This window comes from Leopardus geoffroyi, chromosome A3 (assembly GCF_018350155.1).
Source record: "Leopardus geoffroyi isolate Oge1 chromosome A3, O.geoffroyi_Oge1_pat1.0, whole genome shotgun sequence".
In the NCBI taxonomy this organism is placed as follows: domain Eukaryota; kingdom Metazoa; phylum Chordata; class Mammalia; order Carnivora; family Felidae; genus Leopardus; species Leopardus geoffroyi.
In genome coordinates this window covers 22,769,471-22,792,058 of record NC_059336.1, presented here as the reverse complement: position 1 = coordinate 22,792,058, position 22,588 = coordinate 22,769,471, and the positions used below count along the sequence as shown (strand labels likewise).

Sequence of the window (22,588 nt, the reverse complement as noted above, 5' to 3'; positions counted from 1 at the left end):
TCTAAGGAAAGGCTGGGCGACGCCCGAGTCTAACCTCGCCTCTTTGCTCAAACGCCGTTCTTCAGTCTCCACAGCGCCTCCTCGCGTTCGCGTCACCGTCCCCACCTAGATTGTCCCTTCCCTCTCACCCTACCGTGCGTCTAGCGGAAGCCTGACGTCACTTCCGTCACGCGTAACGCGCTTGCGCCGAGGCGACGGCTCCTCTTTTTCAGACAGACGGCTGCACTACCACCGATTGGCTGCGTGGTGTTCGTCTGCGGGTGGACGCGCGGCGCTGCGTGGCTCCTCCCCCACCGCCGCGCCAGGTCTTGGCTGAGTGAGCGAGCAGAGCCGGCGTCCTGGCCAAGTGAGGACGGCCGCAGCGCGCCGCTGAACCCAGTCGCTGGTTCTGTCGCTGCTACCGCCGCCCCGCGCGCCGTGACCCGAGACCCTAGACCCCGACTCCTTTTGGCCTGGCCCGCGCGCCCCAGGCCCGGCCCGGGCGGCGCGACGGGAGGATGAGCGGCGGGCGGCGAAAGGAGGAGCCGCCTCAGCCGCAGCTGGCCAACGGGGCCCTCAAAGTCTCTGTTTGGAGCAAGGTGCTGCGGAGCGACGCGGCCTGGGAGGACAAGGTGCGGTGCGACCTGGCGAGGGCGCAGGTTCGAGGAGCCGGCTGGGACTCGGGGCCGAATGGACAGGCCCGAGCCTGCCCCTGTCTCCGGTCCGGGCGCGGCTGAATGTTTGGGGTGTTGCGGAGCGGGGAGCGGGTGGCCCAAGGGTGTCGGGGCGAACTTGGCGGGCCAGGGCCTGACAGCCGGGCTCGGAACTCACCGCGGAGTGGTTTAAGGGTGAAGCCGCCTGGGTCACGCGGGAAACAGCGGAGTTGCCACCCGCGGGCAGGGCGTGTGCCTGAGTGGCGACAGTGAGCTGAATTCGATCTCCGCCTTTTACTCCCAGTAGGATCTTCAGTAAGTGGCTTGTCTTCTCCGAATTAACTAAATATGGTCGTTACCACGAATAGTAACGGTAACAGTCCTCTACTAAATATTTTCTGCCGGGTGCCCTCCATGCATTATCTCCCTCAATTCTCAGAACAGCTCTGAAGCGGGTACCGTGGTGCATTAAAGCGTTTAGCACGTAATAAGGCCTATTGCCATTGCTATTTTATTAATGAGAAAAACTGAATGCCTGCATAATTGTGAGAGAGGAGACTAAGACCACTTCTCAGAGGTGAGTGTGTGTGTGTGTGTGTGTATGTGGGAGAGAGAGAAAGAGAGAGGGAGAGGGATAGAGGGGGAAACCGCCAAATGTGTGTGAGGAATGGTTGGGGCTTCAAGATATTTTCACTGGTCACACACTTTCAAAAGATCTGAGTGTAGGTACTCCCCAACTCTGCTTCTTGATCAGGAAGGGACCATCACAAACAGCTTGATTCCAGTTGGCCTGAAAAGTATATTATATTTGCAATCTTTCCCTTATTTTTCTGGACTGATGAGGCGGGTTTTCCTTCCTGGAGTTCCTGTAAGGGGGGATGGGAGGTACTTCCTGAAGGTGCCCTTGTCCTGCCCCCAGCCCTGCCCAGCTCTTGTAAAACGTTTCTGATCTGCTGTGTCATTTCTTTCGTTCCTTGTACAAGGACCGGTTTCTGCAGTCTGGGGCAGGTCAGGAACCTGAGTCTTCGATGTCCTTGTATGAAAATTAGATATGCTGGCACCTGCCTTCAGCACTTTTGTTTCCAACCCTTCTTTGTGACTTAGAATTCAGGGTGCAGGAAGATGGTGCTGAGTAGATTAACAATTAGCCCGTCTGCCTGTGAATAGTCTGTCTAGGTCTCTCCTCCAAGGATCAGATAAGAGTTTTCTGTGGCCAGTAGGACGGTTACCACAGCCATTTCATCACAAGCCATTTCATTTTTTTAAGCTTCTAAAAATAGTAATTTTTCTAAAAATTTTTTTTAGCACACAAGCCCTGGAATTCATCACTTAAAATAACTAAATGTATTCTTTTTTTAAAAAACCATGTTTTAGTATAAGAGGTGAAGATAGGAAAATTGCATACCATTCCTCTTGGAGAAATGTCTCCAGAAGATATGTTTAGCAGCAAGCTTTTTTATTTCTCACCTATTACAGAAGGCTCTCATGTGGCACCCACTAAGAACACATAACACATTCATTCTCTTTCTTTTCTACAGGACGAATTTTTAGATGTGATCTACTGGTTCCGACAGATCATTGCTGTGGTCCTAGGTGTAATTTGGGGAGTGTTACCTTTGCGAGGTTTCTTGGGAATAGCAGGGTAAGTCTTGGCTGGGTATCTTGGCATTTTCATTGTATCTTTTGTTTTGTTTTTTTTAAGTCTATTTATTTTGAGAGAAAGTGCAAGTTGGGGAAGGGCAGAGAGGGGCGCTGTGGGCACAGAGCCTGACATGGGGCTTGACCCCATGAACCAGGAGATTATGACCTGACCTGAAATTAAGAGTCAGATGCATGACTGACTGAGCCACCCAGGTGCCCCTTCATGACATCATTTCTTTTCAAATATAGATTTGTTTCCTTTTTAGGGAAAAGGCTATTGCTACTTTGGAGGTGTGTTTTTGTTTTTGTTTTATAATGACTATGTGTGAGGTGACAAAAGCAAAAACAATGGCCCCATGATGGCACTCATAGGTCTAGTGCAACACTTCTCAGTTCAGTAGGCCTGGGATCATCTTAACTTAGATATGTTACCTTTCTGAAGGCTGGATCAGTCCATTTATTCATGGGTCCAAAGTGATCACACAAGAGGCTACTGCATTACCTGTTGGTGGCAAGTTTCTAGTTCTGGCATGACCTTTGTACCTATGGAAATTTGGAAGGTAGAGGAATTTCTGTACTTGATGACCACTCCCTTGTACCTGGCACTGCGCTGGATGTCCTGGATCTTGGCTTTGGCAGCAGTTGTTTCAGATCCTTTTAAGTTGTTTTTTTTAAATAATTTTTTATTTATATCTGAGAGAGAGAGGGCGGGGAACACAAGCGGGAGAGGGGCAGAGAGACGGAGATAGAATCTGAAGCAGGATCTGAGTTGTGAGCTATCAGCACAGAGTTCGACATGGGGCTCGAACTCAGGAGCAGTGAGATCATGACCTGAACCAAAGTTGGACGCTTAACCGACTGAGCCACCCAGGTGCCCCTCAGATCCTTACTTTTTAAAGGTAGTGAAAAAGGAGGAGGTTGGGCCCTCCACCTTTTACTGTGCTCCTGTGACCACTGGCAGCACGCCTGACACTGCCCGTGGTCTTGACTCAGCCTGTTAACAAGCCACTGAAAGTGATGAGTACACATGCCCGCCAGCTTGAATTAAAAGGATGTGTGGGAGTTGTCTGAAGATAGGAATTGTGGGTAAGCTATAGTAGGAAATGGATGGGTAGGACTGTGAGCTTTTTTTATTTTTCACACAGGAAGTAGAAACTGTGATCCTTACTCATGGAAAATCACACTGGTGGTTTTAGAGGTGATCACATCTCTTAATCCCTCATCCTAGGTGAAAAGGATGAAATAGATTTCAAACTCATTTGAGTTCCTTGTCTTTTCAGAAGATCACCCAAAAGGAATGTACATTCTCCTCTTCTAACTAAGAAGGTTTTTGACTCATGATACTGAGCACAGCATTTGTCCAAGGAAAGGAGTTAAGAGTTTATGTTATGCTCTGCCTAACTTTGCTGGAGTGGACACCTGATGAGTTCGGAGTGAGGGTGAGGAGACACAGGATCTAGGGTTCATAGGGATTTTCCCAGATTAGAGGAGGTATATAGATACACGTCATCCCATTTGAGCTTTCTGTCAAAGAAAAGGCAGTGAAGATAAAAGGCCAGAGCAAGGGGGAAGGCAGTCTAAAGGCAAGAAGAAGTCTCTCACCTTCCCAAGGCCACTTTTCTAGGAGAGGATAAAAGTGGTTCAGATTCTTTGCCCCTATCTAGTTTTGCAGGATTCCTAAGAGATTTCTCTGAAGTCACCCAATCTGGGAATATAACAAAGACCAGAGTTAGTCTAGTATCCTTCTCACTGTGGCAGATGAGTTAAGCTGATCAGAGGTCTCTAACTGTAGAAAGTCATGTATTGAGGTTCTAGCTCTGCTACATTCAAGCTGTATAATTTTGGTCTCACCTCTCAGACTCCATTCTCTCATCATTAAGAGGGGGTAATAAAAGTCTCTTCCTCATAAGAATGATGTGTAAACTAAATGAGGTCATGCAAGTAAATTCCTAAATGTACTGCTTAGTACATCACACGCACTCCATAAATGGTTCACTGCAATCTTATGATTAGCTTTACAAAGTGCTAAAAATGGCTGCTGAGAAAAAAGGAAAGTAGGTGTTTGAGAATGAATTCACCTTGGAGTGGCTCACCCATAGTGCCGCTTTCTCAGGACTGCCTGTTTCATGGGGTTCAGTCCCATGCTGTCCTGCCAGAGCCAGTTTCTCTCACTCTAAACGAATCCCCCCCCGCCTTGGTTGGCACCTTTTTCCTTGCTCTTGGAAAGGGACCAAGGACATTGATTTTTCCACACATTCCCTCTCTTCCATCTGTCTGACGCAGTTGCCAGGGCTTAGGGCAGGACTGCTTTGGTGCTCCATTCTGGTGACCCTCTCCTCCACTTCTTGCCTTAACTGCCCTCTGGACCCCACCTTGGCTTCTCTTCATTTCTGGTGTGGCCACCAGTTAGGGCACATTAAGGTAAAACCATTTCCTCTGTTCTTATTATAATTTGCCTGAGAACTGAGTGAGCATTCTGCTGTTGCTGAGGTTTTGCATCATCTGAGAGGAGCACTATCCATCCCTTCCTACCTGTCTCTTATAGAGCCTGGCATCATGATTAATAGGTGCTCAATGAATGCTTCTTAAATTTTTTTTAAAACAAATTAATTCCCACTAGTCCTTGAAAGCAGGGTCATATGTTACTACTGTTGTGTAGCCTCCCAGCCCTCAAGTCGAGTATTTCTTAGCGATCATTATTTTGTTAAAATTCCGATGGGAATTTTTAGGATAGAGTTTTAAAAGTGCATTGGAGTGTTGTCTTTATAATGTTTTCCCTCCACCCCCAAACCAGATTAATTTTTTTCCTACACATCTGCTGTGTAGTTCTGTCCCTCGTTTACAATATAGGATTTATGCCCATCCTTGGAGCTCAGTTTGAGCCCCTCTAGTCCTTTCCAGACCCCTCTCCTGTGACCACCAGACATTTAAATGCCTTTGTTTCTGTGACTTGCTATTAGTGTGTGATCCTTGGAAGACAGGGCCCATGCTAGCTCTTTCCTGTCATTCCTTATCTCCTCTTTTCCTTATATTTCCCTATCTCATGTCACTAAGCAACCACTTTTATAGCCAGAGACTCTCAATGAGTCTCAGTCATTCTCCAGCCCTAGCTTATTAAGCTGAGTCCCACAGTGATGTCTCTTAGTCCCATTAGTAATCTCTGGAACCACTAACTGTCCAAAATGAAACTCCTGACAGAGGGAGGCAGCCAGATTGGCTGGGTCTCAAGATTTCTGGCAGAAGACAAGGATGTGGCCACAACGTGGTCAAGCCAAGGACTGTATTTTGTATGAAATCCAAGAAAAACCTTCTGTTCTTCCTGACTCCCTGCTTCTGTTACTAGAACCATTATATTATACTCCCAGACCCTTAGGTTTGAAGCCTTTGGGTCTTTTGCCACCTCATTCAGCCATTTTCCCAGTCCCTGTCCTCAGATTTTATTTGTGCTCAAGTCCTAAAACATGGTACAAGTCTAAACCACTTTCCCAATTCCTGTTCCTTCCACTCAGGAGGAAGCCCATACTCTTTACTCACAAACTAGATTTCTGAGGTACCTGGCAGACTCAGCCAGTACAGCATGCAACTCTTGATCTCAAGGTTGTGGGTTCAAGCCTGAGGTTGGGTGTAGAGATTACTTAAAAATAAAATCTTTAAAAAAACAAAACCAAACTAGACTTCTGATGTATGTATACCCTATCTCAGCCTGCCTTGCTAAAACAGCCTCAGGGTCTGCCCCGTACCCCTTATACTCCTCAGCATCATCACACAGCCCTGCCCCGCACCAGCCCATTCTTCATCCATTAGGAGGGACCAGTTCTCCACATTTTTCCACAGTAGCCTTCAGGAGCAATGTGCCTGGAGCACATTTTATGAAAATTAGTTTTACGTGATCATTGTACCAAGAGATCAGTAGAGCAGGGTGATACATTATACCTTACTGCATTCTAAATGCTTCATTTGTTAAATAAAATATGAAGGGTGCCTGGGTAGCTCAGTCTGTTAAGTGTTAAATAATAAAATACAGGGGTCAAAGATCTTCCTGGAAGTGCACACAAACCTTTGGTTTCAGTTCCATGCTTACTGCTGTTTTGGGCCCCTAAGTAGATAGCTAAGGGAGGGCAGGAACTGTCAATTTCACCTCTGCATCAAGTGCAGTAGCAGACAGTGGATATCCAGAAATTGTTTCCCATTGGGAATTAATGCAGGAGCTGCTTTAGTATGCTTACTTGCTCCACTAGGCCATGAAGCAGCAGCCTGTTTGTCCCATGGCCACCCCCACCCTAGCTGGAGCTACTTGGAGGCCCATGTCAGGTACTAGTTGTATTTGGGATTGTTCAGCTACCCCTCTCTTATTCTGAGAGGGCTTGGAGAACTTTTATGTTCTTTAAAATTTTTTTAAGATTTTTTTTTGCTGGGCAATTAAAAAAAGTTGCTTTATGTCTCTAGCTCAACCACTGCGCAGCTCCATTGAAGGCCTAGGTGTTCTCATGTATTATTTCACTTGCCTCCATGATACAGAGAGTAAACTGTGCAACAGGGAGTGTCCTGGTAAGGCTGGACTGTGGCAGTAGGAATTCTGAGTCTTCTGAACTCACAGTTTGTGTTTGGTGCTTGTCCTCCCCCTCCAGATTCTGCCTGATCAATGCGGGAGTCCTGTACCTCTACTTCAGCAACTACCTACAGATAGATGAGGAAGAATATGGTGGCACATGGGAGCTCACGAAGGAAGGGTTTATGACATCTTTTGCCTTGTTCATGGTATGTGTAGCTGACAGATAACAGAGCAAACCTGTTGTTTCTCAAGGGGATCACACTGATTAGATTATACTTTGTGATTGATTGTGGCACCATTTTTCAAAAGGCTCCAGGGATGAGAGGGCATGTCTTTTAGTGAGTCATGTTGTCTAAAAAGATTAGGTGTGGTACAGTGTAGTCTTGTGGTATCAGGCCAATCATCAGTTTATACATCTGATTCTCAACTCTGGCTGCATATTAGAAACTGGGAAACATTTAAAAATATATTTATGGCCTTATTCATAATAGCTGAAAAGCGCAAAAAACCATTACCTGATCAACAAATAAAATATTGTATATTTATATAGTATTAGACCATAAAGAGGAATAAAGTACTTGCAAGTACTACAACTTTGATGAATTTTGAAAACATTATGCTAAGTGTAAAAAGCCAGACACAAAACATGTTATATGATTCCATTTATAAAAAATGTCCAGAATAGGCAAAGCCATACAGATAAAATTAGATTAGTGGTTGCCAGTGGTGGAGGGGTGGGGTGGGGGGCAGGGATATGAGAAGTAACTGATAATGGAAACAGGTTTTCTTTTGAGGGTGATTAAAGTGTTCCAGAATCAGTTAGTGGTGATCTTTGCACAATTCTGAATATACTAAAAACCTCTGTATTGTATACTTTATTTTTGTATTACATATTTTTAAAGGTGAACTTTAGAAATATGAATTATAGTTCATTAAATTTAATTTTTAATTTAATTTTTAATTATAGTTAATTTTTAATTTTTAATTAAAGTTAATTTTTAATTTTTAATTAAAGTTAATTTTTTAAAAAAATGTTAGATTCTGGTCCAAATCAAAATCAAAATCTCTGTGTGGGGGTGCCTGGGCGCATGCGCATGTGTGTGCATATATGTAAAATAAAGGTCACAGGAGATTGCAGTGAACAGCTAGCTAGTTTTGAGAATCTGTTTATTTGGTAGGAAGCTGACAGGGTATGATGGTGGTTTGTTTTTCACATTTGTTGCTGATCCTAACACTGGCAGTATAGTCTGCTTTACCTGTATCATTTCCACATCTGTAACTCCACTTCTGGTGCTCCAGTTGCTCTTTAGTTGAAAGAGAAGCTTGTCCACGGTCCCTTTTGGAGCACTGGTGGGTTGTCCTGGGCTCTGTTAGAGACAGCTTGATTTCAGTGAGATTATTTGGGCTTTCAGGCAGATTGCATTGGATAGCCCCTGGGAAGCCCACCATACACAACACATTCTTTGCCATTTTGGTTTTGTGGAATAGGGGCCCATGTGGACCCAGATGACTTATAAACATTGCTTGTCTCCTCTCTAGGTCATTTGGATCATTTTTTACACTGCCATCCACTATGACTGATGGTATACAGATCCTACCCGCTCTCTGTCCGGTCCAAAGGACCCTCCTAGTTACAGCACAGAAACATGATTGTAGGGGCGCCCCAGCCATGTGGAACCTGAAAGACCCATGTTTCTTGGACCAAGATTCAGCGTGTCGGGCGTCAGTGTTTTCTGCAAGGGTTGTGATCTGAAACTTTTTAAAGAACCATCCACCTTTTGGGGAAGCATTTCTGAATTGTCCATCACCAACCATTTCTTCTTGGATATCATCATGAAACACCTGTTTGCTGACTGGAGCTGTCGTTCAATTTGATGCACCTCTGGATCCGGATGAAACATTGTCTTCCTCACTTCTCCATCACGTGTACAGTTTTTAAACTATCAGTGGCATTTCAAGTCTTCTGAAAACAGTATGGCAGTATGTGCGTGGTCCATAGCACAGTACAGGCACCATCTAATAACAATTTCCATTGTAGAATGTTTTCAGATACTTGAATAAATCAAATCTTTAATTGAGAATCTGTTGATGATACCTGTTAAAGCCTTTCCCACCTAATATCTTGCCTCCAAACCCTGCCCTCCATCCCCATTCCCCTTCCTCTTCCCCCTGCTCCTATAGCAGCTCCAGCCAGGCCTCTTTTCCTTAATGGGCAGCAGGGAAGTGAGGGGCTAGAGTTGGTGTAGGCTGTGGCCTTAGCTTTGTGGAGAGAGGCTTACCGACTTCTGATACCCCTGTCCTGCACTGAGAGACATGACCTCACTACAGTGTGCTAGGCCCAAAAGGTGCCATTTTGCATTTGGCCACAAGATGGCAAGGCCATTGTAGCCAGGAAAGCTTAGACAGGTTCAAATGATAAGCCACAAAACGAAAGAACTCAGAGCTAGGACTATCTGGAGAAGAGGCTTGATGAGGCTGTTTGACAACTTGGACTGTCAGAGGTCCTCTTTGTTCTGGGGGCCAGATAGAGGCTGGACATCCTGGATTCTGTTGCTGGGTAAGATATCCATCCCTTCTTCTTTCCTGTCCCTTCTAGGCTATAATCCTACCTTCTGAGGTATGGTATTCTGAGACATGTAAATTCTCTTTAAATGATTTTTTTTTTCTTGATGCTAGTGGTGGTTTCTACCTCATGGGTGGGGCTATGGAGGTATAGAAGGGGACTCAACAGGCAGGGGCGGAAGATGGTACTGGAAATCCCAAACTCAGGTACTGACTGGGTCAAACCCCAGAGGTTTAGTCTCTTTGGAGCCCTGTCCCTATTTTCAGCTGGTCTATATTTGAACTAGAGGTTACAGGTGGGTTCATGGCACTGGGAGAAGGTTAAGTGACTTCTTAGGGCTGAGAGAGGATATAGGTGGGACCCTGGATTGCCTTGAATGCTCCGGCTGAGCTGAGCTGGGAGTCTAGGTGCCACAGCCTTGGATTCCCTTTTGGTCTCTGCTTTGGTCCCTGGCATCATCCAAGGAGCTGTCATCAGTCAGGCTGATGTAGGAGCTGAGGGCGTCCCGGAGTCCCTCACTGAGGAGGGAGGCCTCCCCTGTGCCAGGTGCTTCAGAGAACAGGAGGGAACTGTGGAGAGGGGAAGAGAGTTGGGTCAAGGAGCCTTGTCTTCCCTTGCTCACCGCACAGTTCAAGTTTTCACCACCTGAAAACTCACAGTGGCTCCCTGTCACTTAAAACCCCAGCTTGACTCCTCCACTCAGGACTGGTGCTTTCTATGGTACACCATCTTGTCTGACCTTCCATCCTGGCCATCTCTGGTGTCTGGTCATGCCCTATATCCACTCCTTCTTTCTCCTTCCTGCCAGTCCCCCTACAGTCCTGGTGAGCCTGGCCTGGTCTCTACAAGGTTAGTAACTCACTGGTTCCCAGGTGTCCCTGAAGGTGACCAGCTCGTTTGGGGTTGTGAGTTTCCAGGGGTGGGTCCTTCTGTCTCCTTTGTTCTGCCTTCATGCTGTGAGGTCCCCTTACCTGTCCAGCTCTTTCCAATTGAGTGGTGTCCTCTGCACAATCACAGGTGGGGGTATAGGCTTGCCAGGGAGTGAGCCAGCCCTCCGCAGGGCACAGGGCTCCTTGAGTAGGCAGCAGATGTCATCCGCCAACTCTGAGAAAGAGACGTAGACCCTTGATATGGCTGACTCCAGCCCTAGTTTCCTCCCTAACAACCCCCACCCTGACCACTTTCCTCATTTGGCAGGTAGGGGAATAATCAAAAAAGAATGACGGGAGGCGGGTGGGGGGCTGGCTGGCTCAGTAGGTAGAGAGCACGTGACTTTTGATCTCAGGGTCATGAGTTAAAGCCTCACGTTGGGGCACACGTTACATTTTAAAGTGACAGGCGTAAGCCTCAAGCTGTTGATCTGGGGGCTGAGATGCAATCAGAGGTCATTCTGGGCTAGGTTTTAGAAGACTAGTTGGGTAGGTTGATGGACCTCTTAGAGTGCCAGTTTCTGGTTAGGAAAGTACTTTGGGAAAAAAGCTAGAGAATGCTTAATCTCTACTTGTCCTGTCAGTATCTACTGCATGGACCCACCCTCTAGGAAACCCCTGATCAGTTTTCCCAGGAGTGGTCTTTCTGCCCCTTTGACACTGCCCTAGTGGCTGTATCCTCCAGTCCCTGTAACAGGACAGGCACCAGGAAATGCTAAGAATCAACTGAATTACACAATAGCAACAGCTTGGGGCCTAGTTCTTGTGGAGAGAACTGTGCTCAACATTGGGGTCTTGGACTCAGAACCATAGTGGTAGGTGAGGTATTGGTGCATGTTCACATGGGAGGTCCACGTGCCTCTGTCAGGGCATGGGATGAAGATAGAGCCCCTAGCCTAAGTTCTTGGCACAGGAACTGGCATGAAGATGGGAAGGCCCCTCTTTTGCCTGTCTGCATATTCTCCAGCAAGTAAAGTGTGCAAAGGTACAACTGTCTACCCCACGTGCCAGTCTAATGGAAAAAGGGAAAGGCCATACCAGAGTAATGGTCCACCAAAGCCTGGAGTGAGGGGAAGGTGAGGCGTGGTGAGATGTACAGCCAGCCATTATCAAGGCGCTGAATCCTGTAGTGTCTGATCCGGTCCCAGGATGCAGGGCGGCTGAGGCGGACTGACAGGGAATAAAAGCCTGAGGAGGAAAAAGGGTTCGAGGCAGGACTGAGGCCCTGCTGGGACCCAGCCCAGCCCAAATTGGGAGAAGGAAGAGATGAGAAAGGCTACCAGGTCCAGACAGAGGGAAGTTGGCAGGGGAGGGACAAAGACTTGCTCTCTTGGCCATAAATGACCACACATTCTTATTCGATAGGACTCTTGTGAGGATGAAGTGAGACCATTCACACAGTGCTCAGGACAGAGCCTGGCACAGTTTACGTGAGCATTAAGTATTGGCTGTTATTATAAAGACTTGGGTGGGCAAAAATGTTAGAATGTGAAAACATGTCTGTAGGTGTCAGATTTAGAGGTCAGTAAGGACATGCAGAAGGAGGAACTCTTACCCTGCTGGTGGAAACATAATTTAATACAAGCCATTTTGGAAACAGTCGACATTAACTAGTTGAACATGCTCCTCACAACCAGCCATTTCATCCTAGCATGTTACGTTAGAAATACATGAACAAATGGGACACCTGGGTGGCTCAGCCAGTTAAGCGTCTGACTTCAGCTCAGGTCATCTCACGGTTTATGAGGTCAAGCCCCTCATCAGGCTCTCTGCTGCTGTCAGTGCAGAGCTGGCCTCAGATCCTCTATCTCCCTCTCTCTGTCCCTCCCCCACGTGCTCACACTCTCCCTCTCAAAAATAAATAAGTACTTGGGGCGCCTGGGTGGCGCAGTCGGTTGAGCGTCCGACTTCAGCCAGGTCACGATCTCGCGGTCCGTGAGTTCGAGCCCCGCGTCGGGCTCTGGGCTGATGGCTCGGAGCCTGGAGCCTGTTTCCGATTCTGTGTCTCCCTCTCTCTGCCCCTCCCCTGTTCATGCTCTGTCTCTCTCTGTCCCAAAAATAAATAAACGTTGAAAAAAAAATAATAAGTACTTAAAAATTAATAAAAAAGAAATACATGAACAAGAATATTCATAACAACATTGTTTGGAAAAGTCCCCAAACTTCAAACAGCCTATATGCATACAGCAGAATGGTAATAATATACAGCAGTAAAAGTTAATAACCACTACACATGTTAAGCATAGAAAAATACTAAAAATGAGCAGAAACATACATTCACAAGTCACAGAAGCATACAAGTCACAGAAGCATACATTCAGCATGATTCTATTTAAAGTTCAGGGGCGCTTGGGTGGCTCAGTCAGTTGAGCGTCCAACTTCGGCTCAGGTCATGATCTCACGGTTCGTGGGTTCGAACCCCACGTTGGGCTCTGTGCTGACACCTCAGAGCCTGGAGCCTAAATCGGATTCGGTGTCTCCCTCTCTCTCTCTCTCTCTCTCTCTCTCTCTCTCTCTCTCTCTACCCCTCCCCCACTCAAGCTCTGTCTCTGTCTCTCTGTCAAAAATAAATAAACGTTAAAAAAATAAAAAAAATAAAGTTCAAAGGCAGTTAAGACTATTGCATAGGGATACATGTATGGCAAGGCTTATGAGGAAAAGTAATGGAAGATTAACACAGTGAAGCAGGCAGAGGCTTCAAAGGGATTGTTACTATTGTACAATTTTTTAAGTTGGTAAGTGGGCACATGGATGTTGGTTTTATTATTTGTCTTTAGCTTATATATTATATACACTAATGTACATGACAGAACTTTCCCAGTTTTGTGTTTTTAGCTTTTTCAAATTATTTATTTTTTAGAGAGCAGGGGAGAGGGGCAGAAGGGAAGAAACAATCTTTTTTTTTTATCATAATTATTGTTCTGACAGTTCATATTTATTCTCAGGACATTGTTTCAAACAGTAGTTTCTCAGTTGAAGAGGAAGTTCAAAGTTATTTTGAATTTGGTTAAACTCATTGCTTAGAGTTGTGATTACTTTCATGTCCTAATTAAATGAATGGGCAGATCTGTCTTCTGCATCTTGTTTGGAAGTCACAAGCAATCAAGAACAGTTTGATGTTATGATTGATGAGCATCATTCATTGATTTCTACTGTCCAAAAACGTATGTATAATATTGCTTATCCTTGAATTGTCTTGTGGCATAGGATATACTTTCTATAGCAGGGTAATGGAAAGGGATCATTAAATGAAAAGATTGCATGCTTTATCTTGAAGGGACTATTTCAACTGTGGCGGAAACATGACAAACATACCATGTGCCTGTTACTATAGAACCGAAAAGCCCTTTCTGTTTACACTTCAGATGCAAAATGGCTGAGAGAGAGAGAATCTTAAACAGGCTCCAACTCAGCAAAGAGCCTGACAAGGGGTTCAATCTCATGACCCTGGCATCAGGACCTGAGCCAAAATCAAGAGTTGGACGTTCAACCAACTGAGCCACCCAGGTGCCCCCCTGCTTTTTTAGTGTTTAGAAAGTGACTGACTTTGGCTCAGATCATGATCTCACAGTTTGTGGGTTCAAGCCCTGAGTCGGGCTCTGTGCTGACAGTTTAGAGCTTGGTGCCTGCTTTGGACTCGGTGTCTTCCTCTCTCTCTGCTCCTCCCCCACTCACACTCTATCTCTCTCTCTCTCAAAAATAAATAAACATAAAAAAAAACCCAAAAAACAAAAAAATTAAAATCAACTTTATTGTGGGGCACCCAGGGGGGCTCAGTCAGCTGAGCATCCGACTTCAGCTCCGGTCATGATTTCGCGGTTTGAGCTCGAGCCTCTCATTGGGCTCTGTGCTGACAGCTCAGAGCCTGGAGCCTGCTTCAGATTCTGTGTCTCCCTCTCTCTCTGCCCCTCCCCCTCTCATGCTTTGTCTCTCTCTCTCTTTTAAAAAGAAAAAGAAAACATTAAAATCAACTTTATTGAGTTATAACTCATGTACAATAAAATGCACACAATAAAGTGTACAGTTGATGGGTTTCAATGAAATTTAGTTTTTAATTAAAAAAATTTTTTAATGTTTTTTAATGTTTTTTAACATTTATTTATTATTGAGAGACAAGAGAGAGACAGTGCGTGAGCAGGGGAGGAGCAGAGGGAGAGGGAGACTCAAAATCTGAAATAGGCTCCAGGCTCTGAGCTGTCAGCACAGAGCCTGATGTGGGGCTCGAACTCACGAACTGCGAGATCATGACTTGAGCCAAAGTCAGATGCTTAACCGACTGAGCCCCCCATGTGGCCCCAAATTTAATTTTTTTAAAAAAAGGATTGGTTAGAAAAGGAAAACACACAGTTGAAAAACGAAGAGAAAAAAGACTATGTAAAATTATAATACGCAGGCCTACAATAGTAGTTTTCCACAGATGAGGATACATATGAGAGCACTTTATAACTAAAGTGGGATTCATTTCTTCTGTCAACAAACACTTCATCAAAGCCATATGGGAAGAGGGTGTTTAGTGAAATAATAGTAATGATCTATTGTGACTATCATCTAATGATCTAGAGCTATCAGTAGCTTTCATGTGAGTGCTTACTATGTGCTTTATAAGGATTATCTCATCTAATCCTCATAGCCATGCTGTGAGGTAGTATGGTCATCACTACTGTGCAGGTAAGAAAACTATGGCACATAGAACCTGGAAAAAGAGGGCATGATCCAGTCACTTACCCTTTCCCTGTGGAATGCCACCAAAAGGCAGGTGTCAATCTCCCAAACCACAGGCACTGCTCAATTTTAGGAAGCATTTACTTTGACAAAAAGGCAGAGATTTCAAACTGGGTTTTAAAGGGCACCTCAGTAGGGTAAGTGTCTGATTCTTGATTTCAGCTTAGGTCATGATCTCACGTTTCATGAGTTTGAGACAGGGAGGATTCTGTCTCCCTCTCTGCGTGTCTCTCTCTCTCTGTCTCCAAATAAACATTTAAAAAATTACAATAAAAACTGGACTTTAAAAGTAAGGCTCAACTATATGATAAACACACTTTGAATAATGAAACATAGGCTAAAAGTAAAAAGAAGGAAAAAGATGTATCATGAAACATTAATCATAGGAAAACTGGAGTAGTTATATTCATATTAGACAAAGTAAAAAGCAAGACCAAGAGTATTAACAGAGATAAGAAGTACATACCAAGAAAACATAAAAATCCTGACTTTGTATGCACCCAGTTACTGAGATTCAAAATATATGAAGCAGGGGTATCTGGGTGGCTCAGTCAGTTGAGCGACCGACTTCAGCTCAGGTCATGACCTCACGGTTTGTGAGTTTGAGCACCCCATCAGGCTCTGTGTTGACCACTCAGAGCCTGGAGCCTGTGTCTCCCCCTCTCTCTGCCCCTCCCCCACTCATGCTCGGTCTCTCTCTGTCTCAGAAATAAACATTAAAAAAAAATTTTTTTTAAATATATGAAGCAAAACTGACAGAATTAACCGAATAGATATCCGCGATTATAACTGGAAATTTCAACACTCCTCTCCCAGCACTTGATAGGACAGAAAACCGATCGAGATATAGAAGACTTAAATAATACAAGCAACCAATATGACTTAATTAACATAGAACACAGCACCCAACAACAAAACACATTTTCTTTCTCTTTTAATTTTTTTTTAGTGTTATTTTGAGAGAGAAAGAGAGAGAGAAAGTGCGAGCAAGGGAGGGGCAGAGAGGGGGGAGATACAGAATCCGAAGGAAGCTTCAGGCTCTGAGGTGTCAGCACATAGCCCGACGCAGGGCTCAAACCCACAAACCATGAGATTGGACCTGAGCCGAAGTCAATGCTTAACTGACTAAGCCACCCAGGCACCTCCTTTATTTTTTTAAAGTAGGCTCTAGGCCCAACATGGGGCTTGAACTCATAACCCCAAGATCAGGAGTCACATGCTCTACCAACTGAGCCAACCAGGTGCCCCAGTACACATTTTCTTTTAAGTACACATGGACTATTCAAGATAGACTATAGACTGGACCATAAAAACAGAAATTTGAAAGGATTGAAATCAATAGTTCTTTGACCACAACAGAATTAAATTATGAATTAATAACAAGATACCTGGAAAATCCCCAAATACTTGGAGATAACTCAGAGATTAAAGAAGAAAGCAAAATTAGAAAATAATCCTTTTTTTTTAATTTGAAATTTAATTCTAACTTTTTTTAAGTAAGCTCTGTGACCAACATGATGTGTGAACTCAGGACCCAAGAGTCACATACTGTACTCACTGAGCCAGTCAGGTGCTCCATTTTTTTTTTTTTTTTTAAGTAAGCTCCATGCCCACTGTGGGACTTGAACTCATGATCCTGAGATCAAGAGTCACGTGCTTGCGGGGAGGTAAGCCATAAGAGATTTTTGTTGTTGTTGTTTATTTATTTTTGAGAGAGAGAGAGAGACAGAGCATGAGCAGGGGAAGGGGAAAGAGAGAGGGAGACACTAAATCTGAAGCAGGCTCCAAGCTGTCAGCACAGAGCCCAACGCGAGGCTCGAACTCAGGAACTGTGAGATCATGACGTGGGCTAAAGTCGGACACCCAACTGCCTGAGCCACCCAGGCACCCCAGCCATAAGAGACTTTTAAATTCAGAGAATAAACTGAGGGCTGCTGGAGGCGTGCTGGGTGGGGCGATGGACTAAATGAGCAAGGGGCATTAAGGAGGACACTTGCTGGGATGAGCACTGGGTGTTAAATGTAAGTGATGAATCACTAAATTATATTCCTGAAATCATTATTACACTACATGTTAACTAACTTGGATTTAAATTTTTAAAATACATAAATAAAATAAAATCATTAAAAAAAAAAAGTCACATGCATGGATGGAGTGCCTGGGTGGCTTAGTCAGTTAAGCTGTTAAGCATCTGCCTCTTGGTTTTGACTCAGGTCATTATTTCACAGTTCGTGGAATCAAGCCCCGGGTCAGGCTTTGTGCTGATAGTGCGGAGCCTGCTTGGGATTCTCTCTCTCCCTCTCTCTCTGCTCTTCCCCTGCTCATGCTTTCTCTCTCAAAATAAATAAACTAAAAAAAAAAAAAAAATGCCAGATGCTCTACTGATGGAGCCAGCCAAAAACAGTCACTCCCCTTTCTTAAAAAATCTGATACTTTTATTTTACAATAAAATATTTTATTTTTAAAGTTTATTTATTTTGAGAGAGAGAGAGAGAGAGAGAGAGAGAGAGAGAGAATCCCAAGCAGGCTCCGCACTATCAGTGCAAAGCCCAACATGGGGCTGGAACCCATGAACCACGAGATCATGACCTGAGCAGAAATCAAGACTTGGGCATTAACCGACTGAGCTACCCAGGCAACACAAAAACCTAATATTTTTATTTAAATTTATTTATTTTATTTTTCAGTAATCTCTACACCCAATGCGGGGCTTGAACTTACAATCCTGAGATCAAGAGTTGCATGCTTTCTGACTGAGCCAACCAGGTGCCACAGAAAATATTTTTAACTGAAAAAAAAACCCCACAAAAATTTGTGAGCTCAAATCAGTAAAGTACTTTTTTTTTTAAATTTTTTTTTAGGGTTTATTCATTTTTTAGAGACAGAGCATGCGTGGAGGAGGGGTAGAGAGAGAGGGAGACACAGAATCTGAAGCAGGCTCCAGGCTCTGAGCTGTCAGCACAGAGCCTGATGTGGGGCTCGAACCCACGAACTGTGAGATCATGACCCGAGCTAAAGTCGGATGCTCAACTGACTGAGCCACCCAGGCACCCCTCAGTAAAGTACATTTTTAGCTTTATTTATTTATTTTTTAAAGTAATCTGTCTGCCCAACATGGTGTTCCAACTCATGACCCCAAGATCAAGAGTTGCATGCACTACCAACTGAGCCAGCCAGGTGCCCTCATTTGTAGCTTTAAATGCTTATGTTTCAAGAAAAGAGAGGTACAAAATAAAATTTCTACCTTAAAAAGCTAGAAAGAGAAGAATAAAATTAGATGGAAGGAATATAATAAAGATAAAGCAAAAATAAATATAATAAAAACAATAGGGAAAAGTCAATGATCCCAAATGTGGATTCTTTGTAAAGACTGATAAAATGGATAAACTTCAGGGCTCCCTGGCTGGTTCAGTCAGTAAAGCATGTGACTTTTGATCTCAGCATCACGAGTTTGAGCCCCACAATGGGCAGAGAAACTACTCTAAAATTTTTTTTTTGACAAGTCTCAAACTATACTGATTAAGAAAAAGGAGGGGCACCTGTCTGGCTCAGTCAGTGGAACATGCGATTCATGGTCTTGGGATTATGGGTTTGAGCCCCACATTGGCTGTGGAGATTACTTAAAAATAAAATCTTTAGGGGCGCCTGGGTGGCTCTGTCGGTTGAATGTCCGACTTCAGCTGTGTCATTATCTCACAGCTCATGAATTCAAGCCCCGCATCGGGCTCTGTGCTGACAGCTCAGAGCCTGGAGGCTGTTTCAGATTCTGTGTCTCCCTCTCTCTCTGCCCCAACCCACTCGCATTCTGTCTCTGTCTCTTTCAAAAATAAATAAACACTTAAAAAATTTAAAAATAAATAAATAAAAACAAAATAAAATCTTTAGGGGCACCCGTGTGGCTCAGCAATTAAGTGTCTCCCTCTTGATTTCGGCTCAGGTCATGATCTAAGACTGAGCCCCGCTTGGGACTCTCCATTGAGCATCTCAACTCCTTGGGATTCTCTCTCCCTCTACCTCTGCCCCTCTCACTCTCTCTCTCTCAAAATAAATAAACATTAAAAAAATAATAATAAGAGGGGTACCTGAGTGGTTCAGTTGGTTAAGCATCTAACTCTTGATGTCGGCTCAGGTCATGCTCTCATGGTCTGTGAGTTCGAGCCCCACATCAGGCTCTGTACTGACAGCATGGAGCCTGCTTAGGATATTCTCTCTCTCCCCCTCCCTCTCTGCCCCTCCCTCACTCATGTGCATGCTCTCTCTTGCTCGCTCTCTCACTCTCGCTCTCTCTCAAAATAAATAAATGAACATTAAAAAAAAAGAATGAAGAGGGGCCACCACTAAGGATCCTACAAAAATACATTAAAAGAATAATGGGCATACTATGAACAACTTCATGCCAGTAAAAATTGTACAAATAGGATGAAATGGACAAATTCCTTAAAAGGCACAAATCACCAAAACTGATACAATAGTTTCCTATTGTTGCTATAACAAATTACCTCAAATTCACTTGCTTAAAACAACACAAATCTATTATCTTATAGTCCTGGAGGTTATAAATCTGAAATGTGTTTCCCTGAACTAAATCAAGGTGTCAGCAGGCCTGTGTTTCTCCTGCAACTCTAGAGGATAATCCATTTTTTGCTTTTCTAGTTTCTAGAAGCCACCTGCATCCCTTAGCTCAGGACGCTTTCTCCATCTTTAAAGCCAGCAGTATAACATTCATCTCCAATCTATTTCAAACTCTGATGCTTCTGCCTCTCTCTTACAAAGACCTTTGTGGGTGCTTGGGTGGCTCAGTCAGTTGAACGTCCAACTTTGGCTCAGGTCATGATCTCTCAGTTCGTGAGTTTGAGCCCCCCATCAGGCTCTGTGCTGACAGCTCAGAGTCTGGAGCCTGCTTCGGATTCTGTGTCTCCCTTGCCCTCTGCCCATCCCCCACTCATACTCTGTCTCTCTCTCTCTCAAAAACAAACATTAAAACAAATTTAAAGACCCTTGTGATTTCACTGGGCTCATCTGAATAACCCACGACAATCTTCCTATATCAAAATATTCAATTTAATCACATCTACAAACTCCCTTTTACAATGTAAGGTGATATATTCACAAATTCCAGAGATTAGGACCTAGAAAACTCTGAGGGGCTATTATTCTGCCTACCATAGAAGACAACTTTCAAACTGACAGAGTATCTGCAAAAATCTATAGGTATACTTAATAAGAAAGACTGAATTTTTCCTTCTAAGATTGGGAACAAAGCAAGAGTGTACTCACCACTTCATTATCGTACTAGAGGTCCTAGCCAGTGCAATAAGGCAAGAAAAAGAGATAAAAGGTATACAGATTGGAAAACAAGTAAACTGTACTTATAGATAATATGATCATGTATGTAGCAAATCCTAAGGAATCTACAAAAAAGCAACTAGTGGGGTGATAGTAGAGTTGGTAGAGTATGAGACTCTTGATCTCGGGGATGTGAGTTTGAGCCCCATGTTGGGTATAGAGATTACTTAAAAATAAAATCTTAAAACACAAAAATGCTACTACAACTATTAAGTGAATTTAGCAAGGCTATAGGATACAAAATCCATATACATCAATAAGTGTGAGGCCCCTGGGTGGCTCAGTCAGTTAAGCATCTGACTCTTGTTTTTGGCTCGGGTCATGACCTCACAGTTCATGAGTTCAAGCCCCTGGTCAGGCTCCACACTGTCAGCATGGAGTCTGGGATTTTCTCTCTCTCTCTGCTCCTCCCCCACACGTTCTCTCTCTCTCTCAAGATAAATAAGTAAGCTTTAAAAAAAAAGTGTGGAGTAAGTTCTCTGCTTCCTTTTCCTTATTCTCTGCCTGACTCTGAGGGCCCCTTGACTGTTGTACCTTTAAGAAGAGTCTCTTCTTGTGTGTCTGGGTGGTTCAGTTGTTAAGCATCTTACTTTGGCTCAGGTCATGATCTCACCATTCATGAGTTCAAGTCCCACATCCAGTGAGCTCAAGCCCTGCTTGCGGTGAGCTTGAACTCCGCTTCAGGTGAGCTCGAGCCCTGCTTTAGGCGAACACAAGCCCTGCTTTAGGTAAAACACAAGCCCCACTTCTGGTGTGCCCTGCTTTGTAATCTTTCTCTTTCTCTCTCTCTCTCTCTCTCTCTCTCTCTCCCTCCCTCCCTCCTTCTCTGCCCCTTGCTCACTTGTGCCTTTTCTTTCTTTTTTTCTCTCAAAAAAAGGAGGAGGGGAAGGAGGAGGAGGAGGAGGAGGGAGAGGAGAAGAAGAAGAGGAGGAGGAGGAGGAGGGAGAGGAGGAGAAGAAGAAGAGGAAGAGGAGGAGGAGGGAGAGGAGAAGAAGAAGAGGAGGAGGACGAGGGAGAGGAGAAGAAGAGGAGGAGGAGGAGGAGAGAGAGGAGAAGAAAAAGAGGAGGAGGAGGAGGAGGAGGGAGAGGAGAAGAAGAAGAGGAGGAGGAGGAGGAGGGAGAGGAGAAGAAGAAGAAGAAGAGGAGGAGGAGGGAGAGGAGAAGAAGAAGAGGAGGAGGGGGAGGAGGAGGAGGGGGAGAGGGGAGGAGGGGGAAAAGGAGGGGGAGGAGGAGGGGAGAGGAGAAGGAGAAGAAGAAGAAGGTGAAGAAGGAGAAGGAGAAGGAGAAGAAGGAGAAGGAGAAGGAGGAGGAGGAGAAAGAGGAGGAGAAGTAAGAGGAGGAGGAGAAGAAGGAGAAGGAGAAGAAAAAGAAGAGTTGTTGTCTTTTCTTGGGGTGCCTGGCTGGCTCAGTCAGTACAGCATATGACTCTTGATCCCAGGGTTGTGAGTTTTGGCCCCACATTGGGTATAGAGATTACTTAAAATTAAATCTTAAAAAAAAAGTATCTTCTGGAGCTGAGCTGTGACTCTAAAATGGCTTGTGGTTGGGAAAGGGCTAAATATTGGAGAATAAGCTCTCAAGGCCCATCAACCCAGCTGAACTAAGTGACCAAGTTCCTATATGCTCTGCAAGATTCTCCAGCCACTCCATGCTGGTCACTGTCGCCATAGTTACTAAAAGCAGTAAGGGTAGCTTACTGAGTATCTAGCTGATAGGCTCAGGGATAATAAGCTCTGTCAATCCCATGTGGGGTTGATAACCCACTGTGGACACAGGTCACCTACCAGTGCCATCTGTGACTGGCCTATGTGCTGGTATCCCGCTGTTCCTTCTCACTACATACTCCAGCCAGTCCCAAATACCTACTGCTCTTTCCCAGTTCCAGGACATATCCACTTTAACTCAGACTCCCTGGGCTCACAACACAGCCACATGCTATAACACCCCTGTTGTCCCATGCTCACTAGCTGTGTCTCTAAGCACATAATTTGACCTCTCAGATCTGTTTCTTCATCTGTAAAGGGGAATAATGATTCTCCCAGTCTCACAGATCACCTCAAGGATTTGAGTGGTGAAGCACGTAAAGCATTTAGCAGTGTCTGGCATGTAGCAAGCACCCAATAACCTGTATCAGGCCTCTGGTCCTTTGCACCCACTGTTCCTTTTATATTGAACACTCTTCCACCTGAGTAACCACCAGCTT

The 22,588-nt window shown here is 44.6% G+C and overlaps 2 protein-coding genes across 4 annotated transcripts in view; one reads left to right on the top strand and one right to left on the bottom strand.

Moving 5' to 3' along the window:
• The first annotated feature begins 211 nt into the window (after positions 1-211).
• Positions 212-8,906, top strand: RAB5IF (RAB5 interacting factor). Of its 2 annotated transcripts, XM_045444695.1 has the most exons (4): positions 212-611; positions 2,171-2,274; positions 6,902-7,031; positions 8,365-8,906. In XM_045444695.1, exons 1-4 carry the CDS (start codon positions 498-500, stop codon positions 8,404-8,406), a joined length of 390 nt encoding a protein of 129 aa, XP_045300651.1. In that variant the 5' UTR covers positions 212-497; the 3' UTR covers positions 8,407-8,906. The 2 variants fall into 2 exon arrangements, with proteins under 2 accessions (XP_045300651.1, XP_045300652.1); XM_045444696.1 differs by lacking the exon at positions 6,902-7,031 and having other exon boundaries at positions 226-611.
• Positions 8,907-9,491: 585 nt separating this feature from the next.
• The window catches only part of SLA2 (Src like adaptor 2), a 30,083-nt gene continuing 16,986 nt past the window's right edge, over positions 9,492-22,588 (bottom strand). For both annotated transcript variants that reach the window (XM_045444688.1, XM_045444689.1), the window contains exons 6-8: positions 11,356-11,505; positions 10,360-10,492; positions 9,492-9,957 (exon numbers count right to left, since the gene is read on the bottom strand). In XM_045444688.1, the coding sequence (XP_045300644.1) occupies positions 9,792-9,957; positions 10,360-10,492; positions 11,356-11,505 (449 nt within the window). In that variant the 3' untranslated portion in view covers positions 9,492-9,791. The remainder of the gene's footprint in view (positions 9,958-10,359; positions 10,493-11,355; positions 11,506-22,588) is intronic.